The 14,495-nt window shown below is 43.7% G+C and overlaps 8 protein-coding genes across 8 annotated transcripts; 3 read left to right on the top strand and 5 right to left on the bottom strand.

Annotated features, from left to right (window-relative positions):
* Positions 1-191: 191 nt before the first annotated feature.
* On the bottom strand, positions 192-742 carry SAMD00019534_058050 (hypothetical protein; the record flags this gene model as incomplete). The annotated part of the gene is made up of 2 exons (XM_012899296.1): positions 192-461; positions 713-742. 2 exons carry the CDS (start codon positions 740-742, stop codon positions 192-194), a joined length of 300 nt encoding a protein of 99 aa, XP_012754750.1.
* Positions 743-1,094: 352 nt separating this feature from the next.
* SAMD00019534_058040 (hypothetical protein) lies at positions 1,095-3,012 on the top strand (the record flags this gene model as incomplete). Its single annotated transcript, XM_012899295.1, has 2 exons — positions 1,095-1,174; positions 1,407-3,012. 2 exons carry the CDS (start codon positions 1,095-1,097, stop codon positions 3,010-3,012), a joined length of 1,686 nt encoding a protein of 561 aa, XP_012754749.1.
* A 35-nt stretch (positions 3,013-3,047) lies between these two features.
* Positions 3,048-3,812, top strand: SAMD00019534_058030 (hypothetical protein; the record flags this gene model as incomplete). Its single annotated transcript, XM_012899294.1, has 1 exon — positions 3,048-3,812. The coding sequence occupies one exon, from the start codon at positions 3,048-3,050 to the stop codon at positions 3,810-3,812; it is 765 nt and encodes a 254-aa protein (XP_012754748.1).
* A 64-nt stretch (positions 3,813-3,876) lies between these two features.
* SAMD00019534_058020 (hypothetical protein) lies at positions 3,877-5,929 on the bottom strand (the record flags this gene model as incomplete). Its single annotated transcript, XM_012899293.1, has 2 exons — positions 3,877-4,236; positions 4,319-5,929. The coding sequence occupies 2 exons, from the start codon at positions 5,927-5,929 to the stop codon at positions 3,877-3,879; spliced, it is 1,971 nt and encodes a 656-aa protein (XP_012754747.1).
* Positions 5,930-7,158: 1,229 nt separating this feature from the next.
* SAMD00019534_058010 (hypothetical protein) lies at positions 7,159-8,304 on the bottom strand (the record flags this gene model as incomplete). Its single annotated transcript, XM_012899292.1, has 1 exon — positions 7,159-8,304. One exon carries the CDS (start codon positions 8,302-8,304, stop codon positions 7,159-7,161), a length of 1,146 nt encoding a protein of 381 aa, XP_012754746.1.
* A 477-nt stretch (positions 8,305-8,781) lies between these two features.
* On the bottom strand, positions 8,782-10,622 carry SAMD00019534_058000 (hypothetical protein; the record flags this gene model as incomplete). The annotated part of the gene is made up of 4 exons (XM_012899291.1): positions 8,782-9,431; positions 9,512-9,663; positions 9,727-10,192; positions 10,271-10,622. 4 exons carry the CDS (start codon positions 10,620-10,622, stop codon positions 8,782-8,784), a joined length of 1,620 nt encoding a protein of 539 aa, XP_012754745.1.
* A 421-nt stretch (positions 10,623-11,043) lies between these two features.
* On the top strand, positions 11,044-11,563 carry SAMD00019534_057990 (hypothetical protein; the record flags this gene model as incomplete). Its single annotated transcript, XM_012899290.1, has 2 exons — positions 11,044-11,199; positions 11,288-11,563. Coding segments are annotated over 2 exons (432 nt in total), but the record flags the coding sequence as incomplete, so codon positions are not given.
* Positions 11,564-11,823: 260 nt separating this feature from the next.
* On the bottom strand, positions 11,824-14,380 carry SAMD00019534_057980 (hypothetical protein; the record flags this gene model as incomplete). The annotated part of the gene is made up of 3 exons (XM_012899289.1): positions 11,824-12,810; positions 12,900-13,232; positions 13,829-14,380. The coding sequence occupies 3 exons, from the start codon at positions 14,378-14,380 to the stop codon at positions 11,824-11,826; spliced, it is 1,872 nt and encodes a 623-aa protein (XP_012754743.1).
* Between the last annotated feature and the right edge of the window lie 115 nt (positions 14,381-14,495).

Below are 14,495 nucleotides of genomic sequence, written 5' to 3'. Positions count from 1 at the left end.
ACTAACTCTAGAGTATGAATGAATATTATATTATATGATTGATACTTGATGCGTCGACGCTACTTGATTGTGTTGACCATTAGACATCTCTCTCTGGTATTGTGTGAGTGTTGTATGTAATGTATGTATGTATGCTGTACTGTACTTGTTGATGGGCAAGTGTGTTTGTTTGTTGACTGGTTGTTGGTTATTTAGGCAAGGAGATCGCGGACCAAATCGTCACCGACAGTGTCGGCAATGAGCTGATCAAACTCATCGGCGAAACCAGCAGCCAATGTCTCTGACTTGGGCAAAGCGGAGGCTTTGCCGAGAGCGAAAGACTCCTCGGCAGCCTTTGCTCTGGTGTCCTTAACAGTCTGCTTAATATCGTGAATCAACAGGTTTCTGTGCTTCTCCTTGAGTTCTCTGTTTCTTGAAGCGCCGTACCAGGCACCAGTGAGGAAACTGACACCGTACAGAATCTAAAATGTACATTTGGTCAAAGTTGTTATGTTTATGTTAGTAATTGATCAATCAAATAATGATCTCTCTCATCATCATCATCTCATCATCTGTTTCTTTGTTCATTCATTCAATCATTCCATTCGATTATTCATTCTATGACTTCAACCGATGAATAGTACTGATGATCCAATCTTAAATATTGATAGGCTGTGATCATTGATGACGATGATGCTGTTGTCTATATTCTTGAAGATGTTTAATCACTTACACCAACGAATGAGTTTGGAGTGTATGTCATTGTATATATGATGGTGAAGTTACTGCTACAAATATCTACAGTTGTGTGTGTATGTTTATGATATTCAAACTAATGTAAATTATGCGAAGGGAGTACTCAGAGTCAGACACAGGTGATGTGATGTTGCTCAAGTATCGTTGCCAGGGAGGATTAGATGTGTGGGTAAAATCAAAATAATCAAAATTCAAAAAGTTGAAGTCCGATTGATTACATCCAAGTATCCAATGTGGATGATCAATCGCTCATTGAGAGGATGAACATGAGGCTCAGAGATGCCAACAGTATTGTTGAGGGCCTCCCATTAATGTCAAGTGTAATCTCCCAAATGGTGATTGACATGCTCCTCTAATGGATGGAGGTTGGCTGCCTACAGGTCATTGATCTGTCCAACCAAGAGGAGGAGGAGGAGGAGGAAGCGACTGACTATTACGAGTATTACAGGTCCCAAAATAAATATATATAATGGAGACTACCTAAGTGGCTGTCACATTATGCGGTGATTTTCTGTTTGGATACACATAATCAAACAGATAATACAATGACATCAGCAGCAACAGGAGCAGCAGGTGCATTGTCAGCTTCAACAGCACCCTCGACAACAGAGACGACATCATTTCTATGCCTACTTAGAAATCAATCTATCAGATGTACTATCTTCCAACAGCTCGCAGAGTCAGCAGTCACTGTATCAGTTCTTGGAGAATGGATGCACGCTCCTGTTCATTAAGCACTTCAAGGAGTTGACCAACCTAATCGAGCCGCACCTCTCGTTGGTCGACGCTGAGGAGGATGACTGGGAAGAGGAGGAGAATGAGGAGCGCCTCCTTAACAACATGAGACCAGATGGCCGTCCCTTCATCTCCCACACGAGGGTGCCTCGTGGCATAGAGAACGTGCTACGACCAAAGAACAAACCCACTGGCAATATCGTCGATCGCCTGGTGGCATTGGCCATATCACACAGGAATCGGGAGGTGCTGCAGGTGTTGTTCGACTACAACGTGCAACTCGATCAGGTGCACGCCAACCACCTTTTTGCCGAGCACATCAACGCGACGATCAAAAACAATGATGCCGACTTCTTGGCGTTCATTCTCCAAGCAAGCTCGAGACACCAGCACGAGAACCACATCCATCCCATCACACTCGACCAGATCAATTGGCAGGACATTGATGACTACAGCATCTTTACGTTGTTGTTTGGCAGCATTCGCCGACTCAGGTTCACCAGCCTTCCAATCTTCAAATCCTTCCAGCCCAATCTGATCACATCCATTGGTTCGCCCGAAAATGCTCTAGTCTTTGTCCAGTCGATATTTGTGCTCTGGAGCTGCTTGGATGTGGACCATGGCATCGAAATTCTAGTTGCAACACTGACTCATTACATGAATACAGAGATTCTGGACGTGGTCCATCAACACTGTCCCTCTCTCTTTACCAAAAAGGAGCTGGCGCCAGCACTGGCGACCTTGTCCACCTACACAAAATATCAGACATTCATCGCAAGCAAGCAAATCGCACAAGTGATCCCTCTCGGAGTCATCTTTGAGCACGCTTGCATTAATGGCGATATTCAACTGATGCAACAAATGATCACATCATCAAGCAGTGTGACCAACATATTATCGCCACTGGAAAACGCTTTGCACTATAGTACTTTGGACATTGTGACTTGGCTGCTGGACAACAATGACATTAATGTTGAGGACAACGAAGGGTTTGTCGAATGGATACCTCCGTCGATTCAATCGTTGGCGCTCATTCAAAGACTCTTGTCCTTTCCAAACATCAAGTTCAAACAAAGGTCGTTCGAGAGTCTGGCAGTCGCTCACAACTACTTCCTACTTGAGTACCTCGATGTACACTTGGAGCAATCACGTCGGGAATACCTATTTGTATTCCAGAAGGAATCTCATCACATCACTCTCGACTATACTGATTTACTCCTGGAGTGTCTCAAGGCCAACTTGCCCAACTCCTCAATCACTCCATCATTTGTTGCTGGATATCTGGCACGACATCCAGATGTGGTTATAGATTATCAAATGCTCCGTCTCGCCTTTACAGCCAGTGTCCAAGTTGGTCAACAGGTGCTCAATCATATTCCGCAACCGCTCGATCTCACCGACCTGTCCCTCATATCGTACGGCATGACCAACCATCTTGATCTCCTCAAACAGTGGCTTGTCAGCGACACCTACGTCTTCAAGCCAGTATACAAGCAAGGGACCACGTCAGCCCACCAATTGGTCCACCTGTCCACCTCTTGACCACGTTATCGATAGAGAAGAACTTCGACCTGGCCATGCTGATTATTTCCAAGTATCCAACTGCTTGGTTGTTCTCCGCCGCTGCCATGATCGGTTCAGCAGAGGAGGGAAGCGTCGAGGCTCTATCATTCCTTCTTCAGAACAACACTCGCAACTACTCAACCGACCTCCTGGTGTACAGTGGAAGGAGACACCTGTCCATTGTCCAGCATCTCCACTTTACCAACACTCGATCTGATATCGCCAAAACTATGGAAGCTGCCGCCAAAGAAGGTCTGTTGGACACGATCAGATTTCTTTCATCTCATCGAACGGAGCCGTTTGGAGTCAAGCCCTTGGAGGAGGCAGCAAAAGGAGGACACATCGAAGTGGTGCACTGTCTCTGCCGCAATCCAACTGTATTGCAGTGCAGCGATTGGGCCTTTGCAGGTTCTGTCAAGTATCCCCAAGTATTCCAATTCCTGGTCTCGCATTTCCCGAGCGACTTTGAACGCATGGACATTCAACGCTTGATGTATCTGACCAATGGATGCGATCGTGATCCGCACACCCTCGTTCAGGTTCTGGATATACTTGTTCAGATGAAGGTTCAGCGCCTACAGATCAACGAACGACTAGCCATCAAGATGAAAAATTTCTTGTCCATAGTCATTCGCCACAACTATCACAAATGCCTCATTCGAACATTCGAAACATTCGATCTGACCAACATGTTATTGCCAGCATTGCATCTTTCAATCCAATTTGGACAACTCCATCTCGTCCGGTATTTCCTCAACGCGCTTCGCAAAGATCAATAAACCAATCAATGGCCACGGTGATGACAGTTGTAATAATAATTCTTCAATGTGATCCATTTACATACTAATGTGTCGACATCGTTGCCGCCACATGTTTATACTTTGTAATAATTAGATTCCAGAGTATAAAGATAACTGCACCTATGCCTCCATAGATGTAGGTGATCTTTGTTGGGGAGTATTGTGCAACGTCCAACATGAATCCAGTGGCCAATCGAGCAAACACTGCAACAACTTGTAGAATACCAAATTCAAACGAGAAGACTCGACCCCTAACATGATCCGGCACTCTCTGTTGCAAAATCGATGAAGAATACAACCAAAGTACACAAGTTGAAGATGATCTCACCACATTGGATATCAAGAACAATGGGAAGTTGGTCGATGTGAATGCCAGCCAGAATGTTCCAAAGCAATTCATAAACTATAAAAGTATGATTGATCGAGTGTTAGTGAATGTGTGACCCATATTTGATTGATTAATTGAGTTGGAGTATGATAAATACATATCCATAACGTAGGATGTTGATGTGATTCTCTGGAGTGTCTTTGACAATTCGAGCAAAGACAAAGGGTACAAGGAGTACTCCGAGTCCTCCACATGCTAGGATGATGCCAAGGCTGAGTGATCCATCATCGCCCATTTTAAAATTGACCTGAGCGAATCGAATGAGTACAGTGTCGATGCCTGACCAGACCATTGCGCCACATGACTTGGTCAATGCAATCAATAAAATATAATGATTATCTCCAAGGAATTTAAGACCTTGGCGGTATAATCCCATGTACTCTTTGATACTGCTCCACACCTTATGTGTCGTCCGTTGTCCATTTTGTTGTTGTTTTGTTGTTTGAATGGACCTATTTGTTTCGGTTAGGATGATTGCCTTGGGTCCATTATCCGCCTCAGCCTCGGCCTCAGCATCGAGGTCCACTTCCTCCAAGTACTCATTGTCCTCTAGAGAGTGAAGTGGTGCGTGTCCTTGTACGTTGCTACCTTGATAGCCTAATGGACTATTGCCAATCTTGATGAGAATGAATACACAGATTGCTGAGCCAATGTAGGTCATGCTGTCGATGAGATAGTTGGCATTGGTGCCGAGAATGTAGCTGACAGAGCCACCAAGTGATGCGCCAAACAACATCATCGATGAGTATGATGTCTGCTCGGTGGCATTGGCCGTGATCAGGTCATCCTTCTTGACAAGCGAAGGCAACAATGCCGATTTGGCCGGCATGAAGAATGCGCCAATTGTAAACTGTAGAAATGCGAGCAAGTAGAGCAGCCATAATGAGTCGGGCGATCGAACAAACAGGAACAAGGGCACGATCAGTGTGCGCAGCAGGTCTGTGGCGATCATGATATGTCGACGATCGAATCGATCAGACACCACGCCAGTGAGTGGTTGGAACAGGAAGGGCGGGCACTCGCGCAATATCAAGTACAGACTGACCATCAAGCCACTGGCGCCAAACCTATGCAGCAATGTCAGACAAGCCAGCTCGTTGAACCAGTCGCCCATCATCGATATGAGTGATGAAAAAAAGTAGTATCTATACGCTCGATTATCCCGTAGCAGGCGAAGATATGGCATGGCGCAGTCGTATGACTTCAATCTCTGGCCAAGCTCAGTTGCGCGTGTGGAGTTGGTGTTGGCGGCAGAGGTGGGTCGCCGCAGGTCTCTGTCTCCGCGATCCATTGACACTTCAAGACTGTCATATTCATCGTCGCTGCTATCTTGATCATCATCGCTAAAGTTGGAAAGTTGTAGATTGACATGTGAAGTGGCGCTGTTTGAAAGATCACGATTGTTCCACGGCTGGCTGGAATCGATTTCAATCTCATCCTGTCCATAACCCATTGTGAACTCCAATGCTGACTTATTACGCTTGCCCTCCAACTCTGAAGGTTGGTGGACATCCCTTATCAAACTTTCCAGACTGATACTGACTGTTTCCGAGGTCAAATCGCCCTGTTCCACTGCGGCATCATCCACATTGTGGCATCCATTATCATGATTATGATGATTGTGTTGATGATTATGATGATGTTGGCCTTCGTCGTTGTTGTTGTTGTCGCCATGATGGTGATCCTCTCCAAGTGGCCCATCATCCATTGTATTATATATGATATTGAAATTGATAATGTTGATGTAAGAATATGTTTGATTATTACAAGTACATTGTAATAACAAGTTGTTGTAGTTGTTGTTGTAGATAAGGTACTACTCAATCAATGATGATGATAATAATAGGTTGTAACTGTGTGTGGAGTGTCTGCAAGGTAGGCGGTCATGACTTGTCCCTGGACCTCATCTTTGGAGACCTGTCACCCCCCTCTTTGCATTCAAACAATGGGCAGCAAACATCACAACTTAATGTTTTTCGTTCGTTATTTATCGAGGCCTCAGATGTCCCAGGAAGGCCATTGATCTTGATAGTTATTATCACGATCAATACCTATCTATCTGTTTGAGCGCCAATAACTTTGTTGTCTCAAAGGTAGTAGTAGTATTAGTACTTCTATTATTAGATCAAGCAAGACTGGAGAAGAGAGGTAGAGATTTTCTGAGTGATATTGTTATAAATATTTTCGTTTATTGATAGATACATGATATGAAATACAAACACTGTAAGATGAAGAAGGAATAGGGATTAGTAAACTTGATATGAACATAGAGTGTTGGTGATGGTTGATTGATTGATTGATTGATAGTTGATGATGACAATGGGATTTATAATCAGAGATTAATTCAGCCTGAATTTTCACTCATTTTATCAACCTGCTACAGTTGACTCAGGCGGTAATTATTTTCATCATAACAAATCCCATATATCATCAATATAGATGGCGAGTGAGTGATTGATTGGATGAAGTGCTTACCATTTAAAAGACAATAGGAAGGACTGGTTGTGAAAAGATACGATACTTGTAGTGCAAGGGCTACTTTGAAACAAGTAAATAAGAAGGATGAAGGGTTAGTATTTGTTTGGGTGAGAGTTGAAGTATGATTGAAATATGATTGGTATAGAGATAGATATATAGATAATAGATATATATAAATATATTCGTCAGAGTGTTTTCATTTAATCAACGTGAATTTTCAGAGACTCTAGTCTGTGAGATGAAAAAATCTCATCACAATAGTAAAAAAGATAATAATAGAGATAATGATAGAAGTTAAATGATTGATTATGTGTACATACCTGTTGGGTGTGAAGGATAATGAATGAGTGAAGGTCCTTGCATTCCTTTCGAGCACACGAGGACTCGCTTTGTTCGTGCATGAAAAAAAAAAGACTTGATTTTGAAGGGAAGTTCAGCCTTTGAAGGGTCCTTGAATGACTACATGAGTAGACAGCGTGATGATGTCTTGGTCGTGCCCGAGGGGGATGACTTCTTCTTGCCTTCTGATGATATACCATCTTTGTCATCTTTGGGCTCAAACATTGAGAGCGCCGTATTCATCTTTATAAAGCCAGAACGTTGTAGGTCATCGGATACATGAAGGAACATCCTGCCAGATATACGATGTAGATTGAATGATTGTCTTCCACTGGCCAGACGTAGTTTGTTAACTGATTTGGGCAGATGCTTTAGACTCCATGATCTCACTGAGAAGTCATTCAACACTGATTGATTGAACGACAGGTCAAGAGTGTGCAATCGCCCGGGGTTGGGCAGGATGTCAAAGTCCAAATGATGAGGATAGTCCCATAGTTTGAGTGATGTTACAGATGCTGGAATATCACCGGAGCGCAATGAGTGAGAGCAAGTGTTCAGTGTGAGTTTGGTCACTGTTGGTGGCAGCAATCCATTCAGCTTGAGTTGTCCAAACACGTTGATTGGTGAGAATGTCAAGTTAGCCTCCTCCAAACCATCGGGCATGAGACAGCGACCTTGTATCGGTATGGCCAGAGACCGCAGAGTGACTGGCAACTTCATGAGATTGAGAATAGGTGGCAGATCAGCGACTTGTTGAATGGATAGTTCGACCAACGCTGGGAACATCTGAGACGTGATGTTGGCGATCATGTCTGAGAGAAGTGGTTCCGTGTTCAATGACCTGAGATGAGTGAATGGCACAGCAATGTCGAAGCGAGGTGTAGGACTTGAGACATCGAGTCGATGTAATGATGGACCACTGATCAAATGATCATAGTTCGACCCAAGTGACAGATACCTGACAGTGTTTGGAAGGATTCCAAGAGGTTGTCTGTATTGGTCTCCAAGCTTGATTGTTTCAAGTGCTGGCGGGAAGGCATTCCAATTGATTGGTTGATTCCATTCGCCATAGAGCATCAAATGCTTCAATCCAACAGGCAATATATTATTTAGAGGTTGATTGAAGCTTCCATGTAAATACAATGATGTAAGAGTGTCTGGGAAGTGATCGGCGCGTAGTTCATGTGCAGGGTTAAGGTGGTCTAGACTGATAAACAGGTCTGTCACTGGCGGCTCAATGGCTGCAGGTTCGAATGCTTTGTTCATGTCATTGTCAATGATCTCTTTGTAAGACTTTAAGTATTGAATGTTGGAGTGAGGCCATTCGTTGGGTGGACCTATATTAGATACTACAAAGTGAAGATAATGTAGTCTACGATCGAATAACTGTTTACAAAGTAGAGTGACTACAATACGATCAGAATTATCATCCAACAACTCTACGATATATTGTAATATAGTGTATGGTAAGGAGTCCAATGATGTCATCTTGTTTGTTTGTTTCCAAGTGTTGTGTGTATATTTGTGATTAGAGGTAAGTGAGAGTTATAAACAAATGAGTGGATATCGATCAATCACCATGTGTGGGAGTGGGATACTTGATCAAGATTTATGAATTGACGAGTGATGGACCACGATCTTTAATATCCGGAATTTCCGGAAACTTATCCCTGGGCATAGTTAAAGAGAAGAGAGAGTCTTGTATTGATTGAATGATTGTTTTCCACTGTGCGGAGGTATCAATCAACATAACTTGAATGTTTTCTCTTCACATCCATAGGCCTTTGGCGTGAGTTGGATGAGGGTGTGTAGTGGGATGTTCAGGAAGGGACACTCCTCCTTGACGCGACCCTTGAGATATGAATACAAACAGCGTAGTGTGGCTTGATGGCTGACGATAAGGACGGGCAGCTTTGTCCTCTCCAGCTCCAGAAGCAGTGGCTCCAGTCTCTGAATGACGTCCTCATAGCTCTCGCCACGCGGGTATCTATACTGCAGCTTGTCAGAGTCGCGAGCAGCACGCTCGTCTGGCATCTTCTCCTGTATCTCCTCGTAGGTCATACCGTCGCACACACCGGCGTCGATTTCATCGAGTGCGCGCATCACCACCTTGGGCTGCGAGATGTACTGCGCCGTGCGGATGGCGCGCTTCAAGCTTGAGGTCCACACAATGACCTCGCCGTCGTAGCCATTGGAGCGCACCTTGGCGCACCAGTCCGAGATCCACACCGCCAGCTGATGAGCATAGTTATCGCCGCGGTCCGTCAAGTCCGAGTCACCACCAATCTTTCCAGCGGCATTAAACTCACTCTCACCATGTCTCGTCAGCCATATTGGTCGTGGATGGATGTGTAGGTTCATCAAGAAGAACACTATTCTACTTGGTATGTAACCTATGATGTTATATGATTGAATGAATGAGTGTAAGTACGCGTGTGGATACCTCTCACATCCATTAGCAACCACCACATACCAGTGATGTTGTTGACCTCTATCTTCTTTCCAACATCAAACAGCTTAATATATCGCAGGTCGGGTCCCTCCACTGTCTCGTATACCTTTCCATAGTGGCCTATCCTGTCGCGGAAGTCCTGAACAGCCTTGGATGAGTCGATTCCAACGTAACTACGAACAGTACAGTGTTAGTCACTCGCTCCATCACTCACTCAATCAATCGACTATACTTACTCTGGGGATAGTAACTTGGTCTCAACGATGTTTGCTTCGATAACATCGGTATCATTGCATATTGACTCGATAAAGATGACGTTCATGCTCTCCCTGGTACATCTGTTGAGTACGAGCTGTCGACGCTCGCGTGTGCTGTTGGTGGCGTCGTAGATGCCCACACGGCCACCATTGTGCATCCAGGAGATCATGTCGTCCAGTGCGGCGACGGCCATATGAAGACGAGCCTTGATTCCATCGGGATTGGACGGGTCAAAGAAGTCATGTGACTGGCCTGCGCCGATCCTATTACGACGGTATTCACCGACGTTGAACACCTTTGCCGGCACCAGCATCCAGTTGAGCATCCTACATATCTTCCTGGCCACATAAGTCTTGCCTCGAGCAGGCAGACCCACCATAACAATAACAATCTTCTCCTTGTCCAAGCCAGTGTATCCCGTCGACCTCTTCTTTCCTTCGTCCTCTGATGTTGTATGATTGTTAGGATGTGAGTGAGTGATTGAATGAGAATGAATGAGTGAGATGTCGTCAACAAACATACCTAGTTCATGCTTGACAACTAGTAGTTGGAACTCTTTGAGTTCATCAATGTCTGTGAAGGGTGTCTCATTGCCAGTGTTCTTGTCGAGTGCGTAGATGGGACACTCTACATCATTTGGAAACTCTGGATACTTTTGAATGAACAGTCTCTTGAGATCATCCATTGTCGAACCATTGAACGTTGCCTTCTTCACTCTATCCTTCACGGCAAAGAATATAGTCTTTGGTTGTGCAGCACATCCTGTTGAAGCAGATGTTGCCACAGGACTTGTTACTGTCGTAGTTGTCGTCTTTGTTGTCGTCGTCGCAGTAGTCGATGATGTTGGTGAAGTTGGATCTGTTGTCTCACTCATTCTTTATTTCTACTACTCTTATTTTTTATTATTAATTGATTGATTGTTTGATCGATTGATTGATTTATATGGTACAACAAACATACACACTTTGTATGTTAATATATAAAAATTATATTATCTATTTACTACTACTAATACACAAGACAAGGAATGAATGATTGAATGAAGATCAGAGGTCAAACACACTTCAAATCAACTTAAATGAAATCTTGTTCAAATTGATCAATGAAGCTCAAAACACCACACTTTCTTCTCTCACTTCCACAACCAACCCAAATTATTCATCTCTTCATTCACTACTGCATTGACTTATTCTTTAGACTAAACTATATATTATATATACTTACTTACATAACAATGGTATGATTGATTGATTGATTGAATAGGTATTGATGATAATGTTACTAACCATATGTAAATACAGATACATTATATATTGATTCAGAATAGACAGGGTAAGACTAGACTGGCAAAGTGGTACACACCTTACGATGATGTCGAGAAGAGAAAGCTGTCCACAGAGATACACAAGATAGTCAATTCTAGAGAGACAAAGTTTACAAACTTTGTTGAAGTATGTACACCTGGTGATACATCACAAGTGAGACGCATCAAACTAATCAATCAATCAATCATACGCGATCAATCAATCAAACAAACAGTTCAGAACACATAGGATCATATATAGGAGATACGCTGGTCTATTCTTTTGTATGTGTGTCGACCCGACGGATAATGAACTGTTCTGTCTGGAGGCTATTCACTTGTTTGTAGAGGTGTTGGATGCATACTTTGGCAATGTATGTGAGTTGGATCTAGTGTTCAACTTCTACAAGGTCTACGCCATACTAGATGAGGTCTTCCTCTCTGGTGAGCTAATGGAGCCAAGCAAGTCTATCATATTGCACCGAATGGACTTCTTGGACAACCTACCATAATGAATGTCCATCATCATGATCGATCATTCATTCAACATTTATAGCGAACTCTATCATTCATTCATACATTCATTCAAGACTGATGTCCACGCCTTTAGCGATCACCCAATCACCCAACCATCCAATCACTCAATCACTCAATCAACTCTAATCAACCAATCAATAATGTAACAAAAAGGGTAATCAAAGACAGGCAATAAAGGGATGTCGTTGTTGTAAAGCATAGGATAGGTTATGATATGGAACAATGATGATGATGTTTATTCAAAGTCAATGTCCTCAGACTCGACCTCGTTATCAACTTTGACGACACGCTTCCTAAGTCGTCGTGTGGGTGGTGGAGTTGGTATCTCATCAACTACCATCACATCATCATCGTCGACATCAGCGACATCAGCGACATCATCGACGTCGACATTATTATCGTCGTCAGAGTCCAATGAGATGGTTGGTGAAGTTGATACATCTGATGATGGCGAAGTTCTCCTTCTGAGTCGGCTAAAGCTCTCTTGACGTCGTTGTTCTAACTGTTGCTGTTGTTGTTGTTGGCGTGTCATTGATCTGGTTCTTGCTGGGGGGACTTCGACCACAGCATCATCATCTTCATCCTCAGACTCATCTTCCAACTCCTCATCTGACTCTTCCTCGCTGCTATCTCTGTCCATTACAGCCTCGTCATCAAGGTCATCGCCTTCAAGACATAGGTCACAGTCTCCACATCCACCACAGTCACCACTGGGATCAGGTTCAAGATGACGCTCCAACTCGGACTCTGATGCGCTGTCCTCAATGGCCTCCTCTTCGTACTCGTCCAGGTCTTCGTCATAATCTTCGTCGTCATCGTCATCTTCGTCCAGGTCCATGGCGTGGTGCTCGTCATCACTGTCGATGACCATGTGACTGTCGTTGTTGTCGTGGATGACATGAACTACGGGGTCCTCCTCCAGGTTGATTGGGTTATTGTTGTTGTTGCCAACACGTGCCTGGACCAACCGTCCAACACGTCGACGATGCATGCTGGGGAAGAAGTCTGCGAGTCTGAAGCCTGCCTCCTCCTCTTCCTCGGCATCAGTGATGAACTCATGTATCGAGTCATCCGATGGGATATAATCTTCGTCATCCTCATCATCCTCATCATCATAATCATCTCCAACCAATGCAGCAATCTCCTCAGCAGTATACTCTGCCTTCTGTTCCTTATTCTTGACCCTCACAATGTTCTTCTTTCCCTTCTCTACGTTGACCCTCTAGATATGATGGTATGGGTGTGAGTGAGTCGATCGATCAATCAATCAATCAGTGTGGGGTGTGTGGGGGTGGGTGGAATAGTACCTACCTTGATCACTTTGAAACGTGTCTTGCAGAGTGGACATGTGTTGGTCTGCTTACTCCACTCTAATATACATTCGAAGCAGAAACTGTGTTGGCATCCATCAACAGTGGACTCGGCTGTCATCTTGTCCACACAGATGATGCACTCCTTTGGTTCCTCTGGGGCTTGGGCTTGTGTTGGGGGTGTGGCTGGAACTATTCCAGTAGTAGTGTCCTTTACTTTATAATTCTTGTTATAATTCTTATTCTTCTTGTTGTCATTGTCATTGTCTTTGTTATTATTATTACTATTATTATTCATGTTGTTGTTGGTATCACTATTCTTGGATTTATTCCGCTGGCCAATTATTATATTATTGTTATTATTATTATTATTATTATTGTTGTTGTTGTTGTTGTTGTTGGAGTTATTATTATAATTTCTATTATTGTTATTTTTATTTATTTGTTGATGTTGTAGTTGTGGTGGAAGTTGTGGAAGTGAATGGTTGGTGGTCATCGTGGCTGATGCCATTCTTTGGTTTATGGCGCTTGTTGCTGTTCTTGCTTATTTCACCTCCAACAACGTCAACGGACTCATCATCCGTAGTTCTGTTGCTGTCCACTTGACTGGRATGACGACTGAAGTTCATCATCCCTATCATTCCTCTCCTGCTCCCTATCCTTCTTCTTCTTCTTCTTCTTGTTCTTTTTCTTGTCGGGCTTTGACTCCTCCACCTCCACCTCTGCCTCCGCCTCTTGTGTGGTCTTCTTGTCACTGTTTCGTCGTTTGCTGGATTTCTCCTCGCCCTCGCCCTCGCCCTTGCTCGTCTCCTCCTCCACTTGGCGACTCTTATCTTTCTTCTTGCTGCTCTTTGTGCTGGTTGTTGTTGTTGCCTCGGTTGGCTGAATATCCTCGTCATTATCGACGTGGTTGACTAGTTGTGTATCTACTTTCTTCTTTCCCTCTCTCCTCTTCCTCCTCCTCTCCTCTCTTTCCTTGTCCTCATCCTTATCCTCATGTGTTTGTATTATTGGCTCCTCCACCTTATCTTCCACCTCCTTGTTCTTCTTTTTCTTCTTCTCTTTCTTATCATCTTGTTCCTCGCATGGCTTGTCCTCAGTCACCACCTCGACCTTCTTGTCTTTCTTGTTCTTCTTCTTTTTCTCCATTTTGTCTTCTTGCTCCACTGTCCTGTCATTCTCTTCTTTGTCAGCTGCAGTCTCTACCACTTCATCTTGTTTGTTGTCATCCTTCTTGCTCTTCTTCTTCTTTTTCTTGCTCTTATCCTCTGACTCTTTGTGGTTTTCAATGTCAACTTGTTCATCCTCCTTCTTGTTGGCCACCACCTGCTCCTCCACCTCTTTCTCTTTTCTCTTTCTCTTCTTGTCCTTCTGCTTCTCCTTCATCTTTGTATTATTGCTGCTACTACTACTGCTTGCACCATTGTCACTGCCACAAGCAAAGTCAATAAAGTCATTATCGTACTCTTCATTATCATGCATCTTAACCTGCTCGTCATGAGGTTGTCTAAGTTGATTCTTCAAAGCTAAACTCCTCCTCCACACATTCCTACTAATCTCTTTACTCGGTGATCTCGGTGCACTACCACCACCACTA

This window comes from Acytostelium subglobosum, assembly GCF_000787575.1.
Source record: "Acytostelium subglobosum LB1 DNA, scaffold: scaffold10, whole genome shotgun sequence".
NCBI classification, from domain to species: Eukaryota; Evosea; class Eumycetozoa; order Acytosteliales; family Acytosteliaceae; genus Acytostelium; species Acytostelium subglobosum.
This window is presented reverse-complemented; position numbering and strand designations above follow the sequence as displayed.